Source organism: Triplophysa dalaica, chromosome 22 (assembly GCF_015846415.1).
Source record: "Triplophysa dalaica isolate WHDGS20190420 chromosome 22, ASM1584641v1, whole genome shotgun sequence".
Classification (NCBI taxonomy): Eukaryota; Metazoa; Chordata; class Actinopteri; order Cypriniformes; family Nemacheilidae; genus Triplophysa; species Triplophysa dalaica.
The window spans coordinates 17,891,219-17,907,734 of record NC_079563.1 but is presented as its reverse complement, the minus strand read 5'-3'; the positions used below and the strand labels follow the sequence as shown (position 1 = coordinate 17,907,734).

At 34.2% G+C, this 16,516-nt stretch overlaps 2 protein-coding genes across 2 annotated transcripts; one reads left to right on the top strand and one right to left on the bottom strand.

The window, feature by feature from the left end:
- The first annotated feature begins 10 nt into the window (after nucleotides 1-10).
- On the top strand, nucleotides 11-6,983 carry setd9 (SET domain containing 9). The gene is made up of 6 exons (XM_056736995.1): nucleotides 11-290; nucleotides 383-702; nucleotides 5,735-5,858; nucleotides 6,389-6,504; nucleotides 6,596-6,701; nucleotides 6,784-6,983. Exons 1-6 carry the CDS (start codon nucleotides 184-186, stop codon nucleotides 6,869-6,871), a joined length of 861 nt encoding a protein of 286 aa, XP_056592973.1. The 5' UTR covers nucleotides 11-183; the 3' UTR covers nucleotides 6,872-6,983.
- A 246-nt stretch (nucleotides 6,984-7,229) lies between these two features.
- mier3a (mesoderm induction early response 1, family member 3 a) lies at nucleotides 7,230-15,659 on the bottom strand. The gene is made up of 13 exons (XM_056736895.1): nucleotides 15,572-15,659; nucleotides 14,463-14,487; nucleotides 14,196-14,335; nucleotides 13,971-14,105; nucleotides 13,760-13,880; nucleotides 13,604-13,677; nucleotides 13,364-13,433; nucleotides 13,116-13,261; nucleotides 12,763-12,844; nucleotides 12,539-12,633; nucleotides 12,317-12,444; nucleotides 12,017-12,162; nucleotides 7,230-10,280 (listed from the first exon to the last, which is right to left on the bottom strand). Exons 1-13 carry the CDS (start codon nucleotides 15,578-15,580, stop codon nucleotides 9,838-9,840), a joined length of 1,614 nt encoding a protein of 537 aa, XP_056592873.1. The 5' UTR covers nucleotides 15,581-15,659; the 3' UTR covers nucleotides 7,230-9,837.
- Nucleotides 15,660-16,516: the final 857 nt, after the last annotated feature.

The following is a 16,516-nucleotide window of genomic DNA, read 5'->3' as shown; positions in this document are numbered from 1 at the left end:
GGCCGCGTTGACCAGCACGCCGACATATTTGGGAGAACAAGATAAAAAAAATACAAGTAAACATCAGGAATCTACAGGGTTTCAGGTGGGAGAGCAGAAAGTGTTTAAAGTGACGTCACGTCAGCCACGTGAGAGGCGATGCGCAGCTGTTTGTAAACTAGAAACTAAATCTGTGCAATAAATATGACTGATATGATTAAGACGCTTTTTAAAGCATTTGTAGTGAGATGGAAGTCCTACAGGCACAGATTTGTCCCCTGGATAGCCTTAAACCTGCAGAAAAACCAGAGGTACCGTTTAACTTTTGATTTGTTTCCAGGTTTGCGCACACTAGACTTGGTGATGTACACAAAGTAAATCTGAAGAGTTTTTGGTGTTGCAGAACTCTTCGTCGGGTGAAAGGTCGCTCACAGGACAAATTAATCCAGGACGAGCAGGTGTTTGCGTCCCTCGTGGGTTTCTTCATTGATCTCTTGAGAAATGACCTGCAAAGTCAACGTGAACTGCTACGGCTGCTTCCTGCGCGCTCACGGGTCTACAGCAGCGACGAGCACGAGGAGTGTCGTGACTCTCGCGCAGTAATGATGAAGACTTCTGGCTTCAGTGTCGAGAGGAAGCGCAGTTCACTGCAGGGCGCGGGGACCGGTGTGTTTGTGACCGGTGGACACGTGCGGAAGGGAAACATTGTCGCAATGTATCCAGGTGACGTCCAAGATTGCAATTAACTCATAAAGTTTTTACTCATTTAAAGATTTTCTGTTTATTTTCAAGTGTTTCAATGTCCAAGTGTGTCTAGACATTCAAGGGAAGGCGGTCAACATATATCTTTAAAAAAAGGAAAAATCTTTTCACAGCACATTAACACAAATCTTTATGTTTTGATTTTTTTTTAACTTTTCACCAGCACAATAACTCAAATCTGTATGTTTTTATTTTATTTTCACCAGCACAATAACTCAAATCTGTATGTTTTTATTTTATTTTCACCAGCACAATAACTCAAATCTGTATGTTTTTATTTTATTTTCAACAGCACAATAACATAAATCTGCATGTTGTTATTTTTTATTTTCACCAGCACAATGACATAAATCTGCATGTTTTTATTTTTTATTTTCACCAGCACAAATGACATAAATCTGCATGTTTTTATTTTTTATTTTCACCAGCACAATGACATAAATCTGCATGTTTTTATTTTTTATTTTCAACAGCACAATAACATAAATCTGCATGTTTTTATTTTTTATTTTCACCAGCACAATAATATAAATCTGCATGTTTTTATTTTTTATTTTCACCAGCACAATGACATAATTCTGCATGTTTTTATTTTTTATTTTCACCAGCACAATGACATAATTCTGCATTTTTTTATTTTCACCAGCACAATGACATAAATCTGCATGTTTTTATTTTTTATTTTCACCAGCACAATGACATTAATCTGCATGTTTTTATTTTTTATTTTCACCAGCACAATAACATAAATCTGCATGTTTTTATTTTATTTTCAACAGCACAATAACATAAATCTGCATGTTGTTATTTTTTATTTTCACCAGCACAATGACATAAATCTGCATGTTTTTATTTTTTATTTTCACCAGCACAATGACATAAATCTGCATGTTTTTATTTTATTTTCACCAGCACAATAACTCAAATCTGTATGTTTTTATTTTATTTTCAACAGCACAATAACATAAATCTGCATGTTGTTATTTTTTATTTTCACCAGCACAATGACATAAATCTGCATGTTTTTATTTTTTATTTTCACCAGCACAATGACATAAATCTGCATGTTTTTATTTTTTATTTTCAACAGCACAATAACATAAATCTGCATGTTTTTATTTTTTATTTTCACCAGCACAATAATATAAATCTGCATGTTTTTATTTTTTATTTTCACCAGCACAATGACATAATTCTGCATGTTTTTATTTTTTATTTTCACCAGCACAAATGACATAAATCTGCATGTTTTTATTTTTTATTTTCACCAGCACAATGACATAAATCTGCATGTTTTTATTTTTTATTTTCAACAGCACAATAACATAAATCTGCATGTTTTTATTTTTTATTTTCACCAGCACAATAATATAAATCTGCATGTTTTTATTTTTTATTTTCACCAGCACAATGACATAATTCTGCATGTTTTTATTTTTTATTTTCACCAGCACAATGACATAATTCTGCATTTTTTTATTTTCACCAGCACAATGACATAAATCTGCATGTTTTTATTTTTTATTTTCACCAGCACAATGACATAAATCTGCATGTTTTTATTTTTTATTTTCACCAGCACAATGACATAAATCTGCATGTTTTTATTTTTTATTTTCACCAGCACAATAACATAAATCTGCATGTTTTTATTTTTTATTTTCAACAGCACAATAACATAAATCTGCATGTTTTTATTTTTTATTTTCAACAGCACAATAATATAAATCTGCATGTTTTTATTTTTTATTTTCACCAGCACAATGACATAAATCTGCATGTTGTTATTTTTTTATTTTCACCAGCACAATGACATAAATCTGCATGTTTTTATTTTTTATTTTCACCAGCACAATGACATAAATCTGTATGTTTTTATTTTTTATTTTCACGAGCACAATAGCATAGATGTGTATTTTTTATTTATTTTATTTTCAACCGCACAATGACATAAATCTGCATGTTTTTATTTTATTATTTTCACGAGCACAATAACATAAATCTGCATGTTTTAATTTTTTTATTTTCACCAGCACAATAATATAAATCTGTATGTTTTTATTTTATTATTTTCACCAGCACAATAACATTAATCTGCATGTTTTAATTTTTTTATTTTCACCAGCACAATAATATAAATCTGTATGTTTTTATTTTATTATTTTCACCAGCACAATAACATTAATCTGCATGTTTTTATTTTTTTATTTTCACCAGCTCAATAACATAAATCTGCATGTTTTTATTGTTTTATTTTCACCAGCACAATGACATAAATCTGCATGTTGTTATTTTTTTATTTTCACCAGCACACTAACAGAAATCTGTATTTTTTATTATTATTTTATTCACTAGCACAATAACATAAATCTGCATGTTTTTATTGTTTTATTTTCACGAGCACTATAACATAAATCTGCATGGTTTTATTTTATTATTTTCACCAGCACACTAACAGAAATCTGTATTTTTTATTATTATTTTATTCACTAGCACAATAACTCAAATCTGTATGTTTTTATTTTATTTTCACCAGCACAATAACTCAAATCTGTATGTTTTTATTTTATTTTCAACAGCACAATAACATAAATCTGCATGTTGTTATTTTTTATTTTCACCAGCACAATGACATAAATCTGCATGTTTTTATTTTTTATTTTCACCAGCACAAATGACATAAATCTGCATGTTTTTATTTTTTATTTTCACCAGCACAATGACATAAATCTGCATGTTTTTATTTTTTATTTTCAACAGCACAATAACATAAATCTGCATGTTTTTATTTTTTATTTTCACCAGCACAATAATATAAATCTGCATGTTTTTATTTTTTATTTTCACCAGCACAATGACATAATTCTGCATGTTTTTATTTTTTATTTTCACCAGCACAATGACATAATTCTGCATTTTTTTATTTTCACCAGCACAATGACATAAATCTGCATGTTTTTATTTTTTATTTTCACCAGCACAATGACATAAATCTGCATGTTTTTATTTTTTATTTTCACCAGCACAATGACATAAATCTGCATGTTTTTATTTTTTATTTTCACCAGCACAATAACATAAATCTGCATGTTTTTATTTTATTTTCAACAGCACAATAACATAAATCTGCATGTTGTTATTTTTTATTTTCACCAGCACAATGACATAAATCTGCATGTTTTTATTTTTTATTTTCACCAGCACAATGACATAAATCTGCATGTTTTTATTTTATTTTCACCAGCACAATAACTCAAATCTGTATGTTTTTATTTTATTTTCAACAGCACAATAACATAAATCTGCATGTTGTTATTTTTTATTTTCACCAGCACAATGACATAAATCTGCATGTTTTTATTTTTTATTTTCACCAGCACAATGACATAAATCTGCATGTTTTTATTTTTTATTTTCAACAGCACAATAACATAAATCTGCATGTTTTTATTTTTTATTTTCACCAGCACAATAATATAAATCTGCATGTTTTTATTTTTTATTTTCACCAGCACAATGACATAATTCTGCATGTTTTTATTTTTTATTTTCACCAGCACAATGACATAAATCTGCATGTTTTTATTTTTTATTTTCAACAGCACAATAACATAAATCTGCATGTTTTTATTTTTTATTTTCACCAGCACAATAATATAAATCTGCATGTTTTTATTTTTTATTTTCACCAGCACAATGACATAATTCTGCATGTTTTTATTTTTTATTTTCACCAGCACAATGACATAATTCTGCATGTTTTTATTTTTTATTTTCACCAGCACAATGACATAATTCTGCATTTTTTTATTTTCACCAGCACAATGACATAAATCTGCATGTTTTTATTTTCACCAGCACAATGACATAAATCTGCATGTTTTTATTTTTTATTTTCACCAGCACAATAACATAAATCTGCATGTTTTTATTTTTTATTTTCAACAGCACAATAACATAAATCTGCATGTTTTTATTTTTTATTTTCAACAGCACAATAATATAAATCTGCATGTTTTTATTTTTTATTTTCACCAGCACAATGACATAAATCTGCATGTTGTTATTTTTTTATTTTCACCAGCACAATGACATAAATCTGCATGTTTTTATTTTTTATTTTCACCAGCACAATGACATAAATCTGTATGTTTTTATTTTTTATTTTCACGAGCACAATAGCATAGATGTGTATTTTTTATTTATTTTATTTTCAACCGCACAATGACATAAATCTGCATGTTTTTATTTTATTATTTTCACGAGCACAATAACATAAATCTGCATGTTTTAATTTTTTTATTTTCACCAGCACAATAATATAAATCTGTATGTTTTTATTTTATTATTTTCACCAGCACAATAACATTAATCTGCATGTTTTAATTTTTTTATTTTCACCAGCACAATAATATAAATCTGTATGTTTTTATTTTATTATTTTCACCAGCACAATAACATTAATCTGCATGTTTTTATTTTTTTATTTTCACCAGCTCAATAACATAAATCTGCATGTTTTTATTGTTTTATTTTCACCAGCACAATGACATAAATCTGCATGTTGTTATTTTTTTATTTTCACCAGCACACTAACAGAAATCTGTATTTTTTATTATTATTTTATTCACTAGCACAATAACATAAATCTGCATGTTTTTATTGTTTTATTTTCACGAGCACTATAACATAAATCTGCATGGTTTTATTTTATTATTTTCACCAGCACACTAACAGAAATCTGTATTTTTTATTATTATTTTATTCACTAGCACAATAACATAAATCTGTATGTTTTTATTTTTACCAGCACACTAACATAAATCTGTATTTTTTATTATTATTTTTTTCACTAGCACAATAACAAAAATCTGTTTGTATTTATTTTTTTATTTTCACCAGCACAATAACATAAATCTACATGTTTTTATTTTATTTTTTTCACCAGCACAATGACATAAATCTGTATATTTTTATTTTTTTATTTTCACAGGCACAATATATCAAGCAGATGAGCCCATCTTTTTTCAGTCAATCAAAAATCCATTTATTTTTAGATGCATTGATGGTATTTTAATTGATGGAAATGACAAGGCTATATCCAAAGCAGTGTATCGGTGAGCACAGATCCTAAAACGTATTTATATATGTATCATTTGTGACCCTGGACAACAAATCCAGTTTTATGGGTCAATTTTTCGAAATTGAGATCTTTACATAATCTGAAAGCTGAATAAATAAGATTTCTATTGATTTTTGAGTTGTTACAATAGGACAATATATGGCTTCAATACAACCATTTTAAACTCAGGAATCTGAGAGTGCCGAAAAATCTAAATATTGAGAAAATTGCTTTTGAAGTTGTTAATCAGGGGCACTGCTGCAGTCCATCCACTCCATCCACACAAGTTTTTATATATTTAATGTAGGAAATTTACAAAATATCTTCATGGAACATGATCTTTACTTAATATCCCAATGATTTTTGGCATAAAAGAAAAATCAACCATTTTGACCCATACGATGTATTGTTGTCTTTTACTAAAAATGTTTCCGTGCTGCTCAAGACTGTTTTTGTGATCCAGGGTCACATTTGCATAAATATGCAAAATAAACCATTTTAATTGAGTAAAATATTGCTCAACAGATCCTGCAGTGGACGAGATAGGGTCGGTCCTTTTCATCTAAGTGACTGTTCCTGGTTGACCTCTCACCCTTTGAACCCTCTCGCCGTAGGACAGTATGTGAACAACTGCTCAAATGGCAAGTGGGGATTTTACAATAAAATTATACTATGATACAATGCTTTGATGTGCAAAAAATTGGACTGTAACTAAACATTTATTTTCTATAGAAAGAGAGGCGAATGTGTGCTATCAAGAGTTTGATGTGCCGAATGATTTTCCTCTTGAGCTTCGTCAGTATCTGCCAAATAATAACTATAAATCTGATACACAAAGGCAAGATGACAGATTACGTTTTTTAAGGATATTGTATCATTTGGTCACGAGTATCCTTTCTGAATTTCACTTTTTCTTGCAGACCTTTGCGTACTGTGGTTCTTGTGTCAGTGAGAGATATCAGAAGAGGTGAAGAATTGCTCTCCAACTACTACACAATTGTGCATTGAATAAAGTTTTGTAATCTATTGCATAGTTGTTTGTGAGTTGTGATCAACAAATATAATGTATATAATAAATACATATATATATTTTATTTATTAAAGGTTTTTGTATAGCAAAAGTGTTTGAAAAAATCTTAAAACCAAGCTTAGTTTTGACAAAAAGATCAAATCATTATTAGAATTAATTCTTTCAAAGGATTGAAGTTCTGTGTTTCATGATATGTTGAATCTCACCCGGCAAGTGTAAATTGTATTTAAAATAAAAAGACGCATTTATATTTTGAAAATAGAAAAAGCTGATATGAATGATCTTGAAAAGGCACAAAAAATTCAGCCTTCACATTTAAAAATCACAGCAACAGGGTTATATCTCCAGAAGTTTATTCCCGGAACGGTTTGCCAGTTAAGTACAACATAAAAACCAAGAAAACAAGAACAGTGCCTATGTACAAACATTAAGAATGATAAAATGTCATTTAGAATATCAACTGCCATTTGATTGTCTATTTAACACTAGAATTTTTAACATCAAGGTGTTGAACCGAACCGTAACTAATTATTCCTCTTTCAAAAAAACATACAAATGTGAACAAAGAATGATATCAAACAAAAATGTAAAACATTCCAAAGATAAGGAAAGGTTTGAAAATGTTTCCCTGGAATCAGACCAATACTACGTTACAATTTCATTTTTAAGCAATTTTTTATACAAACTTTGGACATAAATGACTGCACCACCACAATTTCCTAAAGCTCTTCCATCAATTCTCGGAGGAGCAGGAGAATGAAATTGCACAGAACCTACAGACTGAATTGGAGAATATTGTATAAAATGAAGTATCGATACACATCCTTCAAGTATGTAAAGACAAAAATAATAAAAATATGGAGAATTCTGGCTAAGATACAAGGAAACACAATGTCACAGACAAAGCACAAGCCGTTCTAAGTCACCATCCTGGAAAAGTCTGCAGGTTTGAAAATTGACCGTACATAATCGATCACAACCAGGGAAACGTCTCTCGTTCGGCCCTGGGAGGACATTGTCTTTGAGCGTTCTCCAGGTAGATTCGACATGCAAGTTTTTGAACGAGCGTTAAGGCAACAGTGCCTTAACTGGAAAACATTCGCCATCGAACGAGTTGAATAAATCCCTAAGCTGAAATAATACTGTACATTCAATTAACTCCACCACCTATCTGACGTGTCTCCACGAGGACCACGGCATAGCAACAATGATGTTCACACAGAGCAACATTTTATTTCACTCGTATACCGCTAAAATACTCCCACTTGCAGTTGAGTGAATAAATAAATAAATCTCTTAGTAAGCAAATCTCTTGAATAAAATCAGCAGAACATTAGGGAAAGTAAAGAAGGCATTCTTGTGGCGTACATACAGACTCAAAAGCACAGAATTACATTTTCAAGTTCAAGTCTGTCTGCAGAGGAAGAAAACCAAACAGGAAGGTATGAGGCTATCTGTACATATTAACAAATTATTGCCATACGAGAGCACGTGAAGCTTCTAAAAGAAAAGCTTGGGGGTAAATACAATTGAGGAAGGGGGAAAATCAAACGTGTGGACAAACTGTTGAGTTTAAATGGATCTATTTAATCTGTTCACGGCGTAACCTCTCTCCAGACCATCCACGTATAAGGAAACATTAATGTAGTCATTTTCACTGGTTGATATACAGTCAACAAGCGCTTTAATAGCAGGTTCTAGTGTCAGATGCATAGATTATGTTGGGCCAGCGCTTGCAGGCCTTTGTGAAGGTCTCGAAAGCAAAGATCAGAGACTGTAGAAACATCCGCCACAGGAGAACCAGGCAGTGAACGCAGGGATGAAAAAAAGGCAGACGACAAAAAGAAATAATTTACAACTTTGCATAATTGGTTAATAATGGGAACAGATAAACTGTGGTAGATTCCGCTCCAATGTTTTCAACCTATGATACGTTTAAGATATCCCTGCAAACAACATTTAAATAAATAACGATCATCTTGTACACATTCGTAAACAAAACATAACATGTACCAGTCATTTCACAACAATTTTAGGATAACAAAAAAACATTACAGAGGTAAAAAATCCTCTGTACTGACCATAACGCAGTCCAATGATCTTCACTGCAATAAATACACCTATTTACTACTAACCACCGTCTAATAAAGCAAAGTTACATAGGGAGCATATAAAGAACTCTAATAAATATGTGAAATAGAAAAATAACACGTCATCGCAGTGTGTTTTATACCTAAAACAGGTTTTTGTAATGGTATAGATTTTCATTGAGGGCCTTTTTGCTAGAACCATTGCAATGGTTCACAAATTGCATGAATCGCTTGTGGTCTTTTCTACCAAAAATCTCCCAGAGATCTCTGGCAGAGATAACAGGACATTACTTGATAAAAAACATTCCCAGTGTCTTGATGCTGGAAGAAAGGCTTTAAAAAAAACTAAACAGAGCTGCGAAAAAAATGGCTGGAACAACAGTGGTCGTAAAGTAAATGGCGTTCAGACGGTAGATTCCCAGAGCCTTGCAGTAACCGCTACAAGAGCCAGGTCCAAGGTAACGCCTGTAAACACTGATGCGTACCACAGAAGATAGGCTGAGCAGACAGCATATCACCATGGCTAGAAAAATCTCATCGCCTGCCCAGGTTCTGCGACAAGTTCATTTCTCCACAGTATTCGGACGTAGACACATTATGACACTTCCAAAATTCAAGACTCGAAATAAATGGCTGTATTAACTCTTGAGAAATCAAGATTTAAATCTGTACAATTAGACATCACTGATGTCATAGTAAAAAAAAATCTAAGAAAGAATACATCTGTACATATATACACACACGTATATAACTGGAAAAGAAAATTTACAGACGAAAACCTAAAAGGGAATTTCCAGGAAGTATGTACACGTTTGATTGCAGGTAGTCCCATGAGGTCGCGCGGTTGCGAGACGTTACTCTGTCTGCAGCGCTGTGTGCTGATGTAGTGTGTGCGTGGCCATGTAGCTGCCGGTCTCACTGGGCGACAATCCGCCAAAGTCAGTGACAGAAACCGCCATTTTGGCACTTGTTATGTGGTGCCTGCGGCTTTCAAAGTCCATGTTCCTGCTGCCCACCGACACGTCGTTTATAAATGGTTCAGACAGACCCATCTTCAGCCGCTTGGCAGGCGGTCGCTCGCAGTCGTCTCCGCACACGTTGAGCTGACCCAGGTCTGAATGATAGAAGCCGGTCTCCAGCAGGTTTAAGCAGTCACCATCTCCGTTGCTAGAGTAGTTGAGCGGCTCGTCATGGCTCAGGGATCCACGGTGCAGGCCGTCCAGAGGAGGGAAGTTGTAGGAGTCATGACAGCTGACGTCTGCTGGATTGCACACAGAGGCAACTGTACTTGTCAACGCTGTGTGCAGGGAGAATAAAAAAACATATTTAAGAAAAAATACAGTCCGTTTAAAACAAAAGATGTGATTTAAAGGCAGAATGCATCAAAAGTTAAGGTGCTAACTTCAGCCTGCCAGCACAGAAAGCATGATCCCACCCTCCATGCGATTCGCCGTCCGAAGCCACGCCTCTTCCAAAACACATTAACGTGACTAGAACAGAAGCTGTAAGATTGTGCCATGGCACATTCACCGATGAGAAAACATTAAAGTACGAAGTGAATAACATTACTGTAGAAACGAACCTAGACAATCGTCTTATGTCGGAATTTTATGTAGCAATTTGTCATTTGTGATACATGTCGATGCTTCTCCGCCATTCTCCCTACATTGACATAGCGGACGTGAGCACGCTGATGACGTATGATGTCTGCGTGACCTGGGTGGGAAGTGGGATGCAATATACGTTGGCTGAAAATGTACACTGGACTAGTCTCAACCAATTGATCTCGTCAAAACCTTCGGCCAGAATGTTTTTATTGGTCAAACATTTTTTGGTCCTAAATTATATATATTATATAATTATAAAAAGAAATTGACCACTATACTTCTTGATTGCTATCAGGATGTGAAGAGATTTACAACCAGCATGACAAAAATTGTTTATGAACAAAATGATGCATTTTGGTAAGATGCTAACTTTAGCCTGCTAGCACTGGAATCATGATTCCATCCTCCATGCGAATCGCAGTCCATAGCCACACCTCCTCCGAAACACATGAACGCGCACAAACCAGAATCTCTTGGATCAATTCCAAATAATTAAGGTCTCAATCACCAGTGTGAACATTTGACAAAGTAAATAACATTACTATAATAGCGAAACCCGCAAACGACAACTTTAAAACGGGGTTAGATGCAGCAGTTCCCGTTAGACGCTTGGTAACAATGTAATACGTAAAGGTCCACAAACTACATAAGAAACAATCAAAACCCAGCTATATCATAATCGAATCATAACATGTACCTACCTGTCCAGAAGTAGGCATCATCTTTGAAACCCTTGACTCTCGTAGTTGCTCCCAGCGCGGAAAAGCAACACCGATTATAATCATACCCGTCAACAATCCCGTTTTGGTCAGGATTTTCCCATTTTATTTTTGTTCGTCCTTTGCAAGTGCCACTTGCAAACTTGCAGACATTTAACAAGGGGAAGGTAAGGTTCCAGTTGTTTACTGCCATTCTCCCGCTGTGTCTCCACAGGGTATGTGACCGCGCTGATGACATATAGTGTCTGTGTGAACAGGTTGCGCAGTGGGATATAAAATACCTTGACTGAAAATGGACACATGATCGACGGCAATGATTGGGCAAACGTTTTTTGGGCCTTCACCTTTCCCAGACGATATATTATTATAAAAATACCAATGTATCACTTCACTTAAGGATTGCTATCAGGATGTTAAGAGACTTCCAACCGGCATGACAAAAAAGTTTTTGGAGATAATTGCCTACTCAACCTTTAAAAACTTTTAACACGGAGCGAAAATGTCCCGATTTGCAACCTAAATGTCATCCGTAAACACATCTTTTTAGGTGCACAGGCATGAAAGTCAACATCAAATCAACACTGACTCTAGGTCTTTTCATCAGGGCAGATTATAAAGTCATCACCGTACTAAACTAAGATGCCTTTGGAATAACTTTATCTTGCCCTGTGTAACAGAAATAAAGACATCTGGTGTTGTGAACGTACCAGAGAGGTCACTGGCTGTGATGGAGTTCAGGATGTTCAATTGTTGTTCAGTTGGAGGTTCTGTCCTGCCGCTACTGGAGGAGCAAATAGATGCTGATCCATCCACCAAACCCTCGGCTTCATCCACCAACCGGTCCATCAGGTCCCTGCAAACACAAATCATACAGAATGATAAGACTTCAAGTTTCAGAGGATATCATTCTGGCTGATGAACTAATCTAGAAGCACTCTGCTTTAAAATGACAGAGAACTGAATAAACGATTATTGGTTGTTTGAGAATAAACATTTGAGAAACTCACGTAATGCCGGGATAGCTGCTGAACTTCTTTTTGCCAAATCGATTTTGCTGGACAAAAAAGTCAAATCGTTCTGACTTCTTCCACATGTAGTAAAATGCAACGCACTCGGCCACCGTCCTTGTATTGACCTTAAAATTAGGAAAAAATGACATTTTAAAGGAGGATAAACCAAAATGGATTATCAAGTAGAACTGGTGCTTATTTTTATGATCAGAATCTTACTTTGTGTTTCTGGATGAGGTGGAAGTTCTTTTCATATAACAGAAGAGCATGTTCAAAATTCCTGCATTCTTCTTCAGACCATGGAAGCATCTCACCTATTGTGAAACAAATACATTTTACAGCTAATAAAGTTACCAACCCTCATATTTGTCCATTGTCTTACAATTAGCAACAACGTCATTTTGATTTCTTCTATATAGCAGTGTTTCTGTATATCTACTTACCCTTTGTAGATTTCTCATTGCTTCGATGGTGTTCAAGAGCTTCTTGGACATTGTAGTTACACTTCATAAGCTCATATAAGGCCTAAAGAAATCAAACACGTTGAATCTGATAATTGTCTTGAATAGACACATTACACATTCCTCAAAACATTTATAAACTATAAAAATGTAAATGAATTAAAAGTACAATATGCTTTTTTAAGGAATTCATCTTAATCCCTACAACAAGAATATATCCGTAGCTAATAACCCTGCCAAATGTATAAAATGTACATGTAATTATCCTCAAGATAAATGAATTAAGAATTTAATGATGCGTCTCTGGTTCTTTTAAAAATACGGCTGTTATTTACCTGCTCATTGTCTTTGACGAGAAAACAATCTGCATTTGCCTGCATCTTTCCGTCCACACCTACAGCAGCATCCCGAAGGAAACTTTTCATTTTAGACTCGGACAACTTGTCCGGCCGCCACAGCAGCTGATCTTCTTCTTCATAAACTGGAGAACAGAATTAGTTAGGCTACATGAATACATCCAGAGTACTTTATGCGACTACATATTAGTATCTGCAATCAATCCCATTTGAATACATCAACTCACCTTTATCTTCATCATTATAACAGCTGAGAGCAGGAATTTCTGCCTGATAATTAGATCCCACCATGATTTCCTGTGAAACCAAAAGGAAAAATGAATAAAAACACACAATGATCTTGAATTGAACACAAAAAATGAGAAACATTTTTACCCATCTAAGACAACGCTGATAAGGACAGAAAAAAATCTCGCAAACGACAAGCTTAGCTCTTTCTACATATCTGATGTACTGCTCTTCCTCACCTTGCGAGAATCCTCAGGGTTCAAACCTTCATCTTCACCTTCAGATTCTTTGTCGCCGTCATAAACAGCGTTAGCTGAAATAAATAGAATATTTCATCAATACAAACAATTGAATAACATGCCAAAGAACACAACAACAGACAACTGCATGCTTACAGCGAAGGGTCCTAGGGAAGAAATCGTTGGTTTCGTGTGACGTCACAGACGGTGTGAGGTCATCGGCAGAAGACTGGGTTTCTTCATCATCTCCAGACAGAAGATCTTTAGCAATCTCTTCCTGTAAGAACATTAGAAACATATTTCTAGAGTCCTACTGTATCTGATTTATCTCAAGTACTCAGTTTTGTTGTAACTACTGTTAACTCACTTTATCCAACGTCATATCAGGCAGGTCATCGGTCAGCTCTACAGAAGAACTGTCCGCACTCGACCCCCCAAGAGCATTGTCCATTGCTTCATATCTGTACAAAGCCAACAATTCTTCCAATGGCATATTCCCCTCCTGTATCAAAAACATTGAGATGATATTCAAAATGATTTAAAACAAAAGTAAATAGCAAGCCATAGTACTATAATGACTATCAAAGCAAACCTTCTCCAGATCAGCTATTTCTGAGCTCCCGTCTGATTCCCTCATTTCCTCCTCCTCTAACGTCTGCTCATCGTCATAATCGTGCACCAGCATCTCCGCCGTCGGGTCGAAATCATGATCTTCCGATGACAAAGAGCCAACTAAAAAAATATTTATATATGATCAAAAAAATCTGAAAGACGTTTCTTTTGCACACAGCTCATATTTATGATACAATTATACAATATATATTTCAATTCAATTAAATAGGTATTGGGGACAAATTACCTGGGCTTGTACTTCCCAAGGAAGCCTGAAAATGAAAATCAATTTCAATTAGATGAGAAAATATATAGAATTATACCATTATAAAATCAGTTTCAAAATTTTCCCTATTAAACATCAACATAACAGTCAATACATTGATAATGATTACAACAATATGATAAAATGAGATGTAAAAGATTCAGAAATTGTGCTTTATTTGTTATTCCGATGCTAGTTTAGCAAGTATAACTGAGGCAAAAAAAAAAGGGGCATAAACTTGTTACCATGGTGGTTTGTCAAGGAGTTAAATAGTTCATTACATAGTTTATAATATAAAATGGTATAACTTGTGGTTATTACTTATAATCATTTAATTTCGTTTGTTGTTCACAATTGTCATAAATTCAACTTCAGGACGGCATAAAAGAAATAAAAAGTCAAAAGGTAACGATGCATATTACAAACAAGATTATTTAGCTATAATATTATTCAGTTAAACTTTATACATCCGTAATTGAATCTGTTTTTAACCACATTGTATAACTAAACATAATATAACGGAACCAAACAGTCACTAACAAGCCAATGAGCAATAACACAGCAGTTATTTCAGAATAATCATTGGTTTTACGTCTAAAAGCAAATTCTTATTCTCACCACTGTACCATCATATTTTATATTAAAATCAAACATATTAATGCGTTGATGTCGTCACTTTTCAGCATCTATCAATACGGTTCTGCAGCAAAGAAACATATTCCATTACACCGGCGTATACTTGTAAAGGGGAAAAAAGGAAACATTGAACAAAAATGACGAATAAAAAGAAATAAAATAATTTCATAAACTAGCGGCGGCAGCGCTGAGGAGATTCTGGCCGCTCGAGCTCCGTGAGATCTGACGCCAAATACGGACGCCCGACCTGAGCGCTCGACGCTACAGAGGCCCCATCGATGCTTTTGACCACTCGATTAAACGGCCAGAACCGTTTAAATCTCCACCAAACGGGCCTTTATCTAAAGAAAAAATACTATTGCGTGTAATCGGGAACAAAAAACCCACAATAATGGACCGTGGGGAAATAAAATAACGACCAAAATATGACGCCTTCCCCCTATTTTTTAACTTACCTCCGCCATCTTGGTATCTTTCGGCTCCTAAACTGGCTTTACGAAACCCGGATTGAAGCTGCCAACCAATGACGTGAGGCTATTTTCGCTGGTCCGTTCTGATTGGTTGCCACGTTTGACGCGCACGGCATGCAGGACACCAGATTGGATGGTAGAAACGCGCTGGTCGACGTCGAAAAACTATATTCCAATGAATTTAATTACCTGAGCGTTCATTAGGCGTTCAAATGTTGTGAAGTTACATGAAATTATTTATTTTAAATACTTCTTTTAAATACTTTTTTTGTAGCTTATTAAAAGTATTTTATATGTGAAGAGTCTTAAGAATTTATTTTTATATTTGTTATATTTGTAAAAGAAATGATTTAAAGTTATTATTTTTTCCTCAATTTAAGATTATTGTGATCAATTTAATAGCGAAAACAAAAATCAATGACTTTAATGCGATTTATTCAATGCATTGAAAATAAAACTTCCTAATGGTCCAATTTTTTCTTTTGCCGAAGAAGTTCTTGGTATCAAAAAAAACTATTTCAGACTTCAAAGTCAGACCTCAGAAGACTACAGAGGACGGTTCGGACTGCTGAGAAGATCATTGGTGCTCCCCTGCCCACCCTCCAAGAACTGTATACATCCAGAGTGAGGAAAAGGGCTCAGAAAATCACCCTGGACCTCTCACATCCAAGCCATCATCTCTTCAAAATGCTGCCGTCTGGTCGGCGCTACAGAGCACTGAGCACCAAAACAACCAGACACAAAAATAGCTTCTTCCCTCAGGCCATCTACCTCTTGAACAGTTATTTTTTTTTTAACTTGCGTGCAAGACTTCTTATGTGCATTTAACTCTGTGCAATAATAATAAAGTGCAATCTTCAATATCCTTCAGATAATACACTATCTATTTTTTATACAACTTTTTCTCCAAATTATATTTCATCTTGCTGT